The 13,199-nt window shown below is 71.8% G+C and overlaps 2 protein-coding genes across 2 annotated transcripts; one reads left to right on the forward strand and one right to left on the reverse strand.

The window, feature by feature from the left end:
• Window positions 1-1,008: 1,008 nt before the first annotated feature.
• On the reverse strand, window positions 1,009-1,962 carry FNDC11 (fibronectin type III domain containing 11; the record flags this gene model as incomplete). Its single annotated transcript, XM_084246583.1, has 1 exon — window positions 1,009-1,962. The coding sequence occupies one exon, from the start codon at window positions 1,960-1,962 to the stop codon at window positions 1,009-1,011; it is 954 nt and encodes a 317-aa protein (XP_084102709.1).
• Window positions 1,963-6,511: 4,549 nt separating this feature from the next.
• SRMS (src-related kinase lacking C-terminal regulatory tyrosine and N-terminal myristylation sites) lies at window positions 6,512-11,312 on the forward strand (the record flags this gene model as incomplete). The annotated part of the gene is made up of 9 exons (XM_084246584.1): window positions 6,512-6,735; window positions 6,978-7,097; window positions 8,648-8,769; window positions 9,125-9,291; window positions 9,784-9,925; window positions 10,027-10,185; window positions 10,567-10,748; window positions 10,820-10,976; window positions 11,119-11,312. The coding sequence occupies 9 exons, from the start codon at window positions 6,512-6,514 to the stop codon at window positions 11,310-11,312; spliced, it is 1,467 nt and encodes a 488-aa protein (XP_084102710.1).
• Window positions 11,313-13,199: the final 1,887 nt, after the last annotated feature.

Consider the following 13,199-nt stretch of genomic DNA (forward strand, 5'->3'; position numbering starts at 1 on the left):
GCTCCGCGGGGCGCAGGGGGAGCCCCCAGCCGGGCTGCTCCGCGGGGCGCAGGGGGAGCCCCCATGTGGGCGCCGCCCCGGCCGTCAGCGCGGCCCTCCCCGCCCCCGTAAACAGCGCTGGGCTAAGCAGGAAACAGACCTGCCCCCCCGCCCCCCCCTGCACGCACCCCGCAGCTGGGCTGGGCGGGGCCGCAGCTGGGGGCGGGAGGGCGGGCGCCGGCAGCGGGGAGAGCCCTGCTCGCCTATGCCCGGTGGTGCCGCGCCCTCCCCCCTCCCCCCTCCCCCCCACAGAGGCCCTGCCCACCTCACACTGACGGCTGGGCTGTGTGGGCAGTGGCCAGGCTGCCAGGCACGTGCTGGGGCGCCCGCGGGCCTCGGCCTCTGCCGGCGCCGTCCCTGGGCCTGGCTGCTGCGGGCTGACCGGCTGACCGGGAGCGGGCACAGGGCGGGCCCTGCGGGCAAGGGGCTGGCGGCCACCGGGGGCCGGTTGCCAGGAGTGGGGCCGAGGACCACCCAGCAGCTGCAGCTGACCAGCGTCCTGTGGGGCCCCGAGCCCCTGGCCCTCACCCCCCGCAGGATGGGGCGCAGACGAACTTCAGTTTCTCTGGGGAGAAGACAGGCTTTTATTGTCATTAAAAAAAAAAAAACACCGAAGTGTCCTCTGGGCGCTGGCGCCTGCTCCAGTGAGGCGGGGTGAGCCATGCGGACACGACGGCCCCGGGTCTGGGTGGCCTGGCCGTCGCCCGCGCCCGGGTCATGAGCCTGCAGGGGGCCCGGGGCGGGCGGCCGCAGAGGGGGCACGCCGGGACTCCCGCTGCCGCTCCAGCCAGCGTCCGCAGGTCCACCCCGGAGCCCCCAGAGTGGGGAGGCGCTGGGCCGGGGCCCGGCGAGCGAGGAGGGGCGCTCGGGGCAGCGCCGCCTGGCAAAGGGAAGCAGGGCTGTGTCTTCTCGCTCGTTTATACTCCTCTTTATTAGTGGATAAATATCAGAAAAGCATCTGTCAGCCGGTCAGGGGCGGGTCCCGGGGGGTGCCCCCGGCTTGGTCCGCAGCGTGAGGCTGTCCCGCCAGGGCTCGTACACCAGCGTGTGGCTCTCGGCCCTCCTGACGGAGAAGCGGTAGGCGCGGTCGGGCAGCAGGTTGTGCAGGTCGAAGCTGCAGGCGGCCACGGGCACAGCCCCGCACTGGGCGCACTCCTGCTGCGTGCGCGGCTCCAGCAGCTTGAAGCGCAGCTCGAACTGCTCGGGCACAGCCGGCTGGACAGCAACGAACCAGCGCAGGCTGACCCAGTCACGGTGGGCCACCGACTCCTTGCGGTCAAACATGACGGGCATCTTGGTGCTCAGCATGAGGCGGATGTGCGGGATCTTGGCGGCGCCGATGTCAGACACCAGGCGGTGCTTGACGTGCAGGCGCCCGGGCACCATCGTGGCCAGGAAGCTGTCCATGACGGCCGCCAGGTCCCCCAGCTGCCGCTCCACCCGCACCCAGCCGGCCAGGAAGGGCCGCGGGTCCGGGGACTCGAGCAGGGCATCCAGCTCGGCCCGGCCGCGGTCCAGCTGCTCCAGCAGGCCCCCCAGCAGCAGGAGCTGGATCTTGGTCTGGGCTGTGCCCACTTTCTTCATGCGCTGGAACTTCCAGGGGTCGATGAGCTGGAACATGGTGCTGGGCAGCACCAGCGGGCTCTGGTCGCCCAGGGCCAGGTGCTTGGGGAGCACCTCGATGTGGTAGGAGCACTTGCGGAGCAGCTCCACACGGGCGTGGTGGCGTTTGAGCAGGTGGGGGCTCAGGTCGGAGGTGAGGAACTCACGCAGGGCGGCACGCCGCTCCGTGTACGTCCTCCAGGCCTGCGGCTCCAGCAGCTGCCGGCCCTCGGCCTCCTCCGCCTCCTCCTGGTCCAGGACGGCCTGGGGACTGTCCAGCTTCATTTTGTCCAGGCCCAGGCCTGTCACTTGGAAGTCCATTGTCTGGAAGCTGGGGGTGGAGGGCCAGGCGTCAGCTCCAACCGCGTTGGCCTCTGCCTGCCCGCGCCCCATGGCAGTGTTGCAGCGGAGGGGGTAACTTTAGGCCCGGCCCTCCAATGCCTGGCCCCTGGTCATCCCGGGGGGAGGTTGTATGAGGGAGCAGGTCTAGCCCATGGGGGTGAGTGGGCAGGCTGTGGATCTGGGTGGTGGGCACTGAGGCCAGCACCTTCCGAGGACGGCTGTCTGTCCTGCTGCCTCCAGATGGCATGGAGACAGTGGACTCTGGGGCTGGAGCAGCCCGGCAGGCGCCCAGTCACTGGCCAGTGGAGTGGCCTGGGAAGAGCCTCCCCGCTGCGTCTTAACGAGCAGGAGCCTCCCCCGCCTGCCCCCCAAGTCTCGTGTCAGTGGCCGGGCAGGTGTGCCAGCCACTGGACACAGCAGTGCCCCCAGGTCTGGCGGGCGCTCTTGAAAAGGACCAACACCCCTGGCTGCAGTCCCAGGCCCCGGGCCCCCAGGGGCGGGTGGGGACACAGACCTGGGCTGGAGCTCCCAGCCTCCTCTGGGGGGCCAGTGACTGCTGGCCACAGCCCAGCGCCGGCTGGCTTTAGCCCAAGTCAGCGCAGCCAGACCGGTCAGCGCCCGCGGCGGGAGGGAGCTGCGCGCCAGCCAGGTCGCCCACCTATGTCCTGCCCCAGCGAGCCCAGGGTGGCGGACAGCTGCCTTCCTGCCCGGGCTGGCTGTGGTCAGGGGTGTCTCCAGTGGGCCGAGCTCACTGGTCGCGAGCCGGGGGGGCCGCTGCTCACCCCGCCGCCTGCGCACACCAGCCGGTCCCTGCTCCCCGGCCCGCCGGCCCGCGCCCACCTGCCCTGCGTGCGTCTGGAGCGGAGGCGCAGCCGCGGACTGCCCAGCCGGCCAGCCTGGAGCGGCGGGTCGCCATGGGGACCGGGGTCTTTGTGACGCCGCGAGCTGGGTGGGGCGGGGCTTGTGGGGAGACCCCGAATCCGCTCGCTCTCCCGGCCCGGGCCCCGCCCACGGCCCAGCGCCCCGGGACCTGAGCCTTTGCTCCCTTCCCTGGGGAGCCCCGCGCCCCGACCTGGGGGCTCCGCAGCGGCTCGTCCGGAAGCTCAGCTCGAGGTGGGCCGGGGGAGGCGTCTCCGGAGGCTGCGGCCGCCAGCGCCGGGCGCTGGAAGGGGGAAGGGGGCCCCTGCGCACCCCGCGAGCCCCGCCCGCGCCCGCCCGCTCGCCGGGCTCTGGGCAGCGACCCCCAGCCCCGCACCTGCTGCTGCCCAAGCGGCGCCCCTGGGGAGGCCGTGGGGCTCCAGGGTGACCAGGACGGGCGGGGCGGTCCAAACAGCTCCGGGGCGCCCCTCCCCCAGGGCCGCTGCGGGGTCCCGAAGCTGTGTCTGTCTCAGAAAAGATGAGGCCCCCTTGGGGGGACATAGGCAGGAGGACCACCCCCACCCCTCCCCGGCCCCTCAGAGGCCACCGGCGTGTGAGAGCACTCCCTCCCCCAGGACGGCTGCCCCCGAGCTGCCCCCCCCAACCTGCTGCTGGGGAGGAGGCCCTAAGGGTAGGTCACCTGGCCTGGGGAGGGGGCTCCACCTGCACCCCCGCTCTGGGCACTGGCTCAGTCCAGGCCCGCTGCCCTTGTGCTGTTATGGGGGTCTGAGGACAGGGCCTGGGTGGGGTACAGGGTGCTGCCTGCCAAGCGCAGGAAGACCCCCTACGAGGGGTCAGCATCAAGAGGCCCCCCACCCCAGCCACAAACAGAGGAGGGAGCTGGGAGGGGAGCCCCCCTCCTCAGCCCCCCCTTTCTGTTTCTTGTACTTCAGCCAATTTTTATTTATTAAAGATTTATTTATGCGTACAAGAGCTGGGGTGCAGGCCAGAGGTGCGGGGGGGTGAGAGGACTCCCCAGAGACGGAGCGGGGAGCAGAACAGGCAGAGCCACTGGAATTCACTGCAGCGGGAGGCGGGAAGGGTCTGCTGCGCCCTGTGGGTCACTCCCTGGCTGGGGATCAAACTCGTGCCGCAGAGACTGTGGACACCTTCTTAGGCTGAGTGAACCCCTTGAGCCACCAGGGAGGCCCCAGCCAATTTTTAAAACTTACTTTTAATTTCAAAATACTTGTCGCTTCACGTGTGACCTCGGCCACGTCCCCGAGGAGCTGGCGGCCCAGGGACGCGACCCAGTCAAGACCAGACGGCCCGTCCCCGTGGGCCACAGCCGGTGTCCTCAGCGGCAGCCCTCCCCATGGGGCTCATGTCAGGACCATCCTCCACTCAGCATGTAACAGGGGGGTCCCCAGGAGAGGGGGAGGTTCCAGGCTCCCTGCCCCACCCAAGGGGGGTGGAGCTGAGCAGGGAGAAGCAGCTGCAGAGGAGACTGAGAAGGAAGGAGCAGGATGAGCCAGAAGGAGCCTGGGGAGGCGCATGGAGACGCGTGAAGAAGCCGCGCTGGCCTGGCGGGCGTGGACAGGGCGGCTCCGACGTGGGAGAGACCCGCGGGGAGGGGGCGAGGGCGGCTTTTGTCTTGACGTTGATGTTGCTCTTTTCCTCCCAGACTTGTCTGTCTGTCTCTGACGCTTTTCTGTGGGTCCCCCTGGGAGGTGCTTTAGACTCATGGCAGCTTTGGGGCCTCGCTCTGGGCCGGTCCTGCTCGGGTGGGCTTTGACCCGCGAGGGGACGGGTCCCTCTGGGTACCTGACTTAGAAACGAGGTTCTCTGTCTTTCCTGTGTTGGTCACTAACTGTATTAAAGCTCCTTCCCACTGAAGTCTCGTATGTTTTGTGCTGATGCGGCGGATGGCAGAACCTATCTGGAGAAGGCAGGTTTGCGGGCCTGGGCTGCCCCTCTCCCTGCCCTGTAACAAGCACAGTGCCCAGCCGGGGCGCCCGGGTGCCCTGGGAGTGCCCTCAGCAAGGACTGCCCGGCCCATCTGCTCGCGTTCCAAGGGCTGTGGGCACCGGCCCCTGTGTGCCACTGAGCGCCCGCCCGCAGGGGCGGCCCTGGGCTGCTGCCTCAGCCTGGCAGACCTGCTCAGAGTCCTCCCTCCCTCTGCCTGGGAGTCCAGGCCTTTCCAGATGGGGACACTGAGGCACAGCACGATGTCAGCACCTTGCCCAGGGGTGCAGGGCAGTGAGTCTGAGAGCCAGGCCTGACCCCTGTGCCCAGGCCCTCCCCTCACACAGATGCCCTCCCCAGCCCGCCAGCCTGCCTCCTACACAGGGTGGGTGCCCCACGCTCGGCCCCTCCTCAGTCTTGGGGCTGCTCTTTGGGCTGATGGGAGGCCTGGGCCCCAGCATGGGGCAGGCGGGGACCGCCACCCCTGCTGCCCATAGACGGTGGACAGTCAGTGCTGACCCTGAAGCCTGGTCTCTGGCTCTGGGGGATGGGCAGGGCCCAGGAGGACCCTGCGCCTGAGCACCTGACCCCGCATGGTCAGCACGAGGCCCTCCTGCGGCCACGCGGCCTGGAGGCCCAGCAGGCCCAGCACAGAATGGAGGGGCTGGGGTGGGCCCCGCACTCCTCAGACCCTGTGCTCGCCTGCCCGCCGTGCTCCCTGGAGACCCGGCCCAGAGGGCTGCTGGGCACCAGGCCAGGCCACACGGCTCGGGGCGGTGTGAATGGCACAGACAGCCGCACGTGCGGGCCTGCTGCAGCCAGGCGGGCTTTGCTCTCCCCACCCGGCCCAGAAGCAGAGGCTGGCCAGGGCAGGGGCACTGGAGGGGTGCCAGGACTCACCTGCTGCCCTCACCCGCCACCTCCCTGTCCTGACTCCTGAGCTGGGGCCTGGGTCTGCAGCCTGCAGAGGTGCTGGGGGCTCCCGGCACATCTGTGACCCCGAGTCTCCACCACGTCCCAGTTTGTGCATTTGGGGGTAACCAGGGTGCAGACAGCGCCTGTCCTCCCACGCACACACTCTGGGTGGGGCCGGAGACCCGGCCAGCTCTCCTGGGGAGTTTCTGCTGCTGGCCAGGGTCTCAGCCTCTGCCCCGCGCCAGGTTGTGGTGACAAGTTGTTTGGCCAACTGTTAGAGGCCCAGGCAGTTTTCCGCCGGAGTCCAGCCCCTGCTCGCCCGGCGCGCGGAGGCCACTGCCCAGGCCCGGCGCGGGCGGGGCGTGCGCGGTCCCCCCGGCCCCCCTCTCTCGGGGACGCGCCCCTGGGCAGGGCCGAGCCTCGGGCTGCAGCCTGTGCCGCCCCGGGACGCCCAGGGGAGGGCGGACCCCGCCGCGGCCCCGCCCCGGGCCGACCGGGGCCACCCCTCGGCCCCGCCCCCGAGGCCGGTCCCGGGGCGCTCGGGTCCGCCCCAAGAAGCTCCCAGCGGCGGGGCCCAGTCCCGCGTGCCAGACCCCGGCGGGGGACGGGCGGGGCAGCTGCCGCGCGGCGAGGGCAGGGCCCCCCCGCGCCCTTCCCGGCTCTGCGCCCCATCCCGTGCCTCGGGGGGCGCCGCAGGAGCGGCCCGACGCCCACACCCGGGGGCAGCGCCTTGGCGCGGGGGGCGCGCGCCTCCCCGTCCGTGCGTGTCCCCGCCGGCCCCGCGCAGGCCATGGAGCCCTTCCTCAGGAGGCGCCTGGCCTTCCTGGCCTTCTTCTGGGACAGGATCTGGCCGGCGGGCGAGCCGGGCCCCGGCCCTGGCGACCCCCCCGCGCTGGAGCCGCCGCTCGAGGAGGAGCCGCAGGACGGCGCCTGCTTGGAGGCGCGCCCGCTCCCGGGGCCGCCCGGCGCCCCGCCCGTGGCCGAGGGCCGCCCCGACGTGCTCCCAGACCGACCGTGAGTAGCCCCGGCGGGAGCGCGTCCACCCCCTTCCCCCCCCTCCCCCCCCCCGTGGCGGGCGGCGCCGGGGCCGCTGTGCCAGGGCGCACAGGGCTGGGCGCACAGGGAGGCCCGTCTCCTGGCGCTGCCGCCGCGGGGAGCAGCGGGCACAGGCGGGCAGCGGGGACGCTCATCAGGCCGGCCGCTGAGGCGTCGCTCTGGGGCGCTGTCCGTCGCCGGGTCCTGCTGCCCACACGCAGGGGTCCGTCCTGGCGTTCAGGCCCGGTTCTCTCCTGGCAGCTGCGGGGAGGTCCCGAGGGCGCTGGGCCGGACGCCAACCCGCGCCAGGACTCGGGGGCCGCGCCATGTCCCCCTGCGCGGTGAGGGGTGAGGGGGCGACCAGTGTGGAGGGGGCGACGCCGGTTCGGGGCTCGCCCCTGCCCCTCTCACCTGTCCACCTTCAGCCAGCAGCCTGTCCGCCCCCTGGGCTGGGACGGGTGTGGGCACAGGACTGCCCTGCCCCTGGGCCACCCCCCACGAACTAGCCTGGGGAGCAGGCACTGATGAGGGGCTGCCCCTCCGCCCCCCAGGAGGGCACAGACACGCTGTCCGCACCCCAGAGAGGAGAGAGGATGTTCTCCCAGAGGGCTTCCTGGAGGGGGTGGCCTCTTGGCCAGACGCGGCCTCCGGGCACCACTGTGTCTGGCTCTGAGCCGGCGGTGTAGACAGTCCCTGGGCCCCAAGCCTCGGGCATGGCCCTGCCGTCCTCAGCGCAGCGTCCAGTCTGGCTGTCCTGAGCCGCAGGCCCGTCAGGGCTCCTGGGCCGGGAGGGGCAGCGCGGGAGGCTAATGACCGTCTGCTGGTCGGGATGAAAGGGCTGCTCGCACTCATGGTGTCATTAGCCCAGACTCCCGGCCAGGCGGGGCCCCTCCACCCCCACCGTGAGACCTCGCTGCTCCCTGGTTGTTGAGGGCCCCTCTTCCACCTCCTTTCGCCCCTGCCCCCTGCCCAAGGAGAGCCCCCAAGATCACCCCGAAGCCAGGGGTCTCCCCATGCTACCTGGGAAGGCTCCCTCTGGCCCCCGACCAGGAAGGGCAGGCAGACCCTGAGCTCCAGCCTGCACCCCCGTTCCCGTCGCCACCCCCCCACGAGCACCCTGCTTCCCTCACCCTCTGGGGCCACGCCTGCCTCTGCAGCCGGCACACGCTGCCCCTGCCTTCTCCTGCAATCCCTCAGGCCTCTGTCCCCACTTTTCACTCCAGCCTGGCTGGTGACCTTGGCCACCCTGACTCCCAGCCTGGCTCCTGGGGTCCTGCCAGGGCCCCACTCCAGCCCCCAGAGCCATCTGCTTCTAGGGCAGCCCACCGGCTCCCTTATTGGGGCACCCCCTGCACTGGTCACTCTGGGTCATTTTTGGGTCTTCTAGGATCCTTGCTGATCCCCACTGGCCCTGACCCCCAATCTCTGGACTCCCGTCAGGGTGACTGGGGGCCGGGGATGGGGTGGGCCCCGGGACAGGCCCTGGGTCCCTGGAAGCTCCAGGCAGCAGAGCTGACTCGGGTGCAGGGCTCTCCGGCTGGGCCTTGGGGAGCAGACCCGAGGACAGGATGGGGGAGCCCCACCCGTGTGACTCAGGTGCCTGCCTTCCAGGTGGGTGCCAGACAGGACCCCGGGCAGGCCTTTGCCCGCCACGCCCACGTGCCGGGGTGTGGCTCCTGACCAGGAGGGGGCGCTGGGGAGCCCAGCCACCTGTGCTCACAGAGGCCAGGACTGGCCTGTGACCCTGGGGCCCCGGGGGGCACAGCCTGTGAGCAGGGCCAGTGCCCGCTGACACCCCGGGGGGTGGTCCCAGTCACAGCGGTGGCCGGAGTGTGCGAGGGCCGGTGCCTGGGCCGGGGTCTGTGTGGTGACCGCCGCCCACCCTCTGCAGCTGGTTCTTCAGCAGCATCAGCAGGACGCAGGCCCAGCAGCTGCTCCTGTCCACCGCCAACGCGCCGGGGGCGTTCCTCGTCCGGCCCAGCGAGAGCAGCCAAGGCGACTACTCCCTGTCAGGTACCAGGTGCTGCTCGTGCCCCGTCCCCACCGAGGGCCCGGCTGCCGCCGGTCAGTGGCCCAGCCCCCCCAGGGCCCCCGTGCCAGTGCCCTGGAGGACCTGGTCATCCACTTATTCACGCATGCACCCGCTCGGCCTCTCCTGGGCCCGCCCTCTGCTCCCAGGGCCTGTGCTGTGTGCCCGCCCTGTGGCCACTCACCGGGCCCCGCTCTGGCTGGCAGCTGCCCGCACACCCTCTCCCACACCACCTGGCCATCTCTGGGCCAGATCTGAGGTGGGCCCCCCAGAGGGTGGTGGGGTACGCAGAGTCTAGGCCAACCTGCCACAGAGACCGGCCTCCCGTTTGCCGCCCAGTGCGGGCCCCGGCCAAGGTCTGTCACTACCGGATCTCCACGGCGGCAGATGGCGGCCTCTACCTGCAGAAGGGCCGCCTCTTCCCTGGCCTGGAGGAGCTGCTCGCCTACTACAAGGTCAACTGGAAGCTGATCCAGAACCCGCTGCTGCAGCCCTGCGCACCCCAGGTGGGCCCAGCCCCCAGGCCTGCCAGGCTCCCCTCAGAGACCCCAGGAAGCCAGGAGCACTGGCTGGGACACCAGGCCCCGTGGGGCCCCCCCTCGGGCTGGCCCTGCTGCGGCAGGGTGGGCTCTCCAGCTCTGCAAGTTCCAGAGGGTGCCCCCACCCCCAGCACAGGCCTGCGGGGAGCAGCAAGAGGGGTGTGCAGTCTGGGAAGCCCTCACCCCAGCCCCAGGAGCGGAAGCTGTGGGAGGAGATGCCCCCCCGACCCCGGCGGGCTGCTGGATCCGGTTCTTCTGGTGTCGCGGCAGCGGGCAGGTGTAATGAGTGTTTGCAGACGGATATCCGGCCCGGCGAAGGTGCCACTTAGGGCCCTGAGCAATTAGGGCGGCCTCCAGAGGTCAGCTCCTGGCCCCCGCCCGGCCAGGCCAGCACTGGGCTCCGGGAGAAACGGCCCCTGGCCTGGGAGGACGGGCAGGACCTGAGTGTCGGTCCCACAGGTGCCCCCGGAGCAGGATGCTTGGGAGCGGCCGCGCTCCGAGTTCGCGCTGAGCAGGAAGCTGGGCCGAGGCTACTTCGGGGAGGTGTGGGAAGGTCTGTGGCTGGGCGCCCTGCCCGTGGCCGTCAAGGTCATCAAGTCAGGTGGGTGAGGCCGCCCACGCCCGCGCCCACCCCAGCCGCCCCCTGCTGCCCCCCAGCCGCCCCCAGCCGCAGTGGGGGGCTGAGCTGAGCCTTTCCTGCAGCCGACATGAAGCTCACTGACCTGGCCAAGGAGATCCAGACGCTCAAGAGCCTGCGGCACGAGCGCCTGATCCGGCTGCACGCCGTGTGCTCCGCGGGCGAGCCCGTGCTCATCGTCACGGAGCTCATGCGCAAGGGCAGCCTGCAGGCCTACCTGGGCAGTGAGTGTCCCAGCCACCGGCCCACACTCCCCGGCCTGGAGCAGAGGCCTCCCCGCAGGGCCTCCCGGGCCCCGCCCGCCTGCCTCTGGCCAGCACTGGCCCCGGAGCCTGGGTGCCGGCCAGGCCTGCCCGTGGAGGGGGCCAAGTGGGGACCCGGGTCGGGAGGCTCGGGTGGGGCGCCGGGCAGTCACCACGAGGCACAAGGTCACTGTTGGCCCAGCCCCTCTCCCCCACCTTTGGCCCTTCTCTGTCCCGGGGCGGGGCACCCGCCTTCCTGCTGGGTGCTCGGCACCGTGGGGCCGTCCTGGGAGGGCCTGGGAGGCGAGGGGAAGGGTGCAGCCACCGCCCACCGGGCTGGCCCTGAGCCCCACCTTCCCCCAGGCCCCGAGGGCCGGGCCCTGAGCCTGCCCCAGCTGCTGAGCTTCGCCAACCAGGTGGCCGAGGGCATGAGCTACCTGGAGGCCCGGCGCATCGTGCACCGTGACCTGGCTGCCAGGAACGTGCTGGTGGGGGACGACCTGGCCTGCAAGGTGGCCGACTTCGGCCTGGCCCGGCTGCTCAAGGTCAGCGGATGGCCGGCGGGCGGCACACGGGGCCCGCGGGCGCGGCCGCCCACCGCTGTCTCCTCGCCCAGGACGACGTCTACTCCCCGAGCAGCGGCTCCAAGATCCCCATCAAGTGGACGGCACCCGAGGCCGCCAGCTACCGCGTGTACTCGCAGAAGTCGGACGTGTGGTCCTTCGGAGTCCTGCTCTACGAGGTCTTCACCTACGGCCAGTGCCCCTACCAAGGTGGGCGTGGCAGCGGGAGGCCAGTCCTCACCGGAGGGCCCCATCCCGGGCTGGCCCCAGGGGCACCTGGCCTCGGGTCCCGGGGGCGGGCGGCGGGTGGGCCCCCTGGCTGGCAGAGTCCAGCCACCTCTCTGGTCCGCAGGAATGAGCAACCACGAGACCCTGCGGCAGGTGGTGAGGGGCTACCGGCTGCCGCGCCCGCCTGCCTGCCCCACCGAGGTCTACGGGCTCATGCTGGGGTGCTGGAAGGGCAGCCCCGAGGAGCGGCCAGCCTTCGTGGCCCTGCAGGAGAAGCTGGGTGCCATCTGCCGACGCCTGCACCCCATTCCCACGTGACCCGGCCGGCAGCGGCCAGCGCTTCCCTGGGCGGCTGCCAGGACGAGGCTTGCCCTGCAGGCCGGGCGCTGCCGGGGGACACGCATCTGCAGCTGCCACCGACCTGACCCTGGCAGGAGGCGCCCATGGGCTCTGCGTGCTGGCGGTGTCCGGGGGACCGGCAGAGACCTGGCAGGGGCCCCCGCGCCCCCCAGGTCCCTTAGGCCAGGATGAAGAGGCGGCTTCCCAGCCCCCTCCTAAGTTCCCTTGGGCATGCGGGCCCCTCGCTGGGCTCCCAGGCAGACCCTGGGCAGTGGCCCCTTGGCACAAGCCGGGCACACTCCAGGCTACCCGCCACAAGGACCCCAGCCCCGTGCAAGCTGACCCCCAGGGCAGCCTGGCCCCAGAACAGGGGTCCAGAGGCAAGGCAAGCCCTGGGCCTTGGGCAAGGCCTCGGAGCATCCTGAGACTAGGGCATGGGGGGAGGCTCAGGCAGGCTCTGAGGGGCTGTTTCTGGGGGCAAAGGTCAGCAGACAGTGGCTCCACCCATGGAGGGGTCCTGGGTGTGGCCTGGCCCTGTGCGGCCAGGCGGCCGGGGCGAGTGTGTGTGCTGGCCACCGGGTGGTGCCGGCTCTGGGCAGATGCAGGCCTGGTACGGTTTGTGGGGTGCAATTGCCCCCAGTGCTGCCCCGCCCAGCACATGGGGTCCCCACAGAGGATGCCCACTGGCCGTAGTCACTGTGGCGGGGACAGGTGGGCACTGCACTGGGCAGTAGGCCGAGAGGACAGGAGGGTCGGGGGGCACCACCCCCGCTCGCTGCTCGGGGGCCGCTGTGAAGCCGAGGACGCCTGTGCCCACCAGCGGGCGCCGGGGCAGCTGCCCCAGTGACCCCGCAGCCCCGAGAGGAGAGGCCGTGGGGCTGGAGCAGCGGGGCCAGAAGGCAGCGGGGGAGGGCGCAGGGGAGGAGCCGGAGCGGCTGCCGGGGGCCGCCGGGAGAGGCCCACGGTCCGACTATCTGGCCGGAGCCCTTCAGGGTGCTGGCCTGCAGCCCAGCGCCTTCTGTCCCGGGGCCTGCGGGGCCCAAGGGTGTTCGGGCTATTTCCTGACAACATGGGAGCCGCTGGTGGCCGCCAGGCCCTCTAGGGACCTCTGGCCGGGGGCGTGGGGCCTCCAGCACGCCCGGGCGCCTCCTCGGCCGTGGGCTGAGCGGGTGTGGGGCCGGCGGGCGGGGCCGGGGCTTCCTGCTGTGCCCAGATCGGTCGTGCCCACAGCAGCCCTCTGGACGCCTGGCCCGGCCCCCTCCCCACCGATCAGAGCCCCTCTGGGCATCCCAGGCCCACCGCAGCCCCTTCCAATAAAGGACAAGCCCGGCCTGGGCGTGTGGTCCCGCTCATTTGTGTACACGGTCCGGGGCGCGCCCTGCTGGCCCCACGTTGCGCCCCACCCTGGCCCCAGCCGGGTCCTTCTTCCCCACAGGGAGCCCCCACCGGGCCTGCCCAGGGCCCCTACCCCTCTCCTCACCCTCCAGCTCCAAAACGTACTGCCCGGGGCCTGCTGACGCCCCGGCAAGCCCTCTCCCCGCTGGGTCCCCCTGGAGAGACCTGGGGCCGGCCAGGCTGGCGGCTCTTGGCAGGCAGCTCCTCAGCGGGCGGGCGGGCAGGCCTGGCATCCAGGCTAGCGAGGGGACCCAGATTGCCCCGCCAGGGTGCACCTGCAGTGAGGCCTGGGCCCGTGGGTGCGTTCTGGGGCGCTTGGGAGGCTCCCCTCCGCCTCCCCGCCTGGCCCTGGCAGTGGGCCGGCTCTGGGCGGGTGGGGATGGCCTGCAGGGCCCGCCCGCCCGCTGCCCTGCCCACAGCAGGAGCCGGGCTCCCGGGAGCGGGTGGCCAGGGCCTCCCCGTGCTGCCACC

The sequence above is a fragment of the Talpa europaea genome, assembly GCF_964194135.1.
Source record: "Talpa europaea genome assembly, chromosome: 11".
Taxonomy (NCBI): domain Eukaryota; kingdom Metazoa; phylum Chordata; class Mammalia; order Eulipotyphla; family Talpidae; genus Talpa; species Talpa europaea.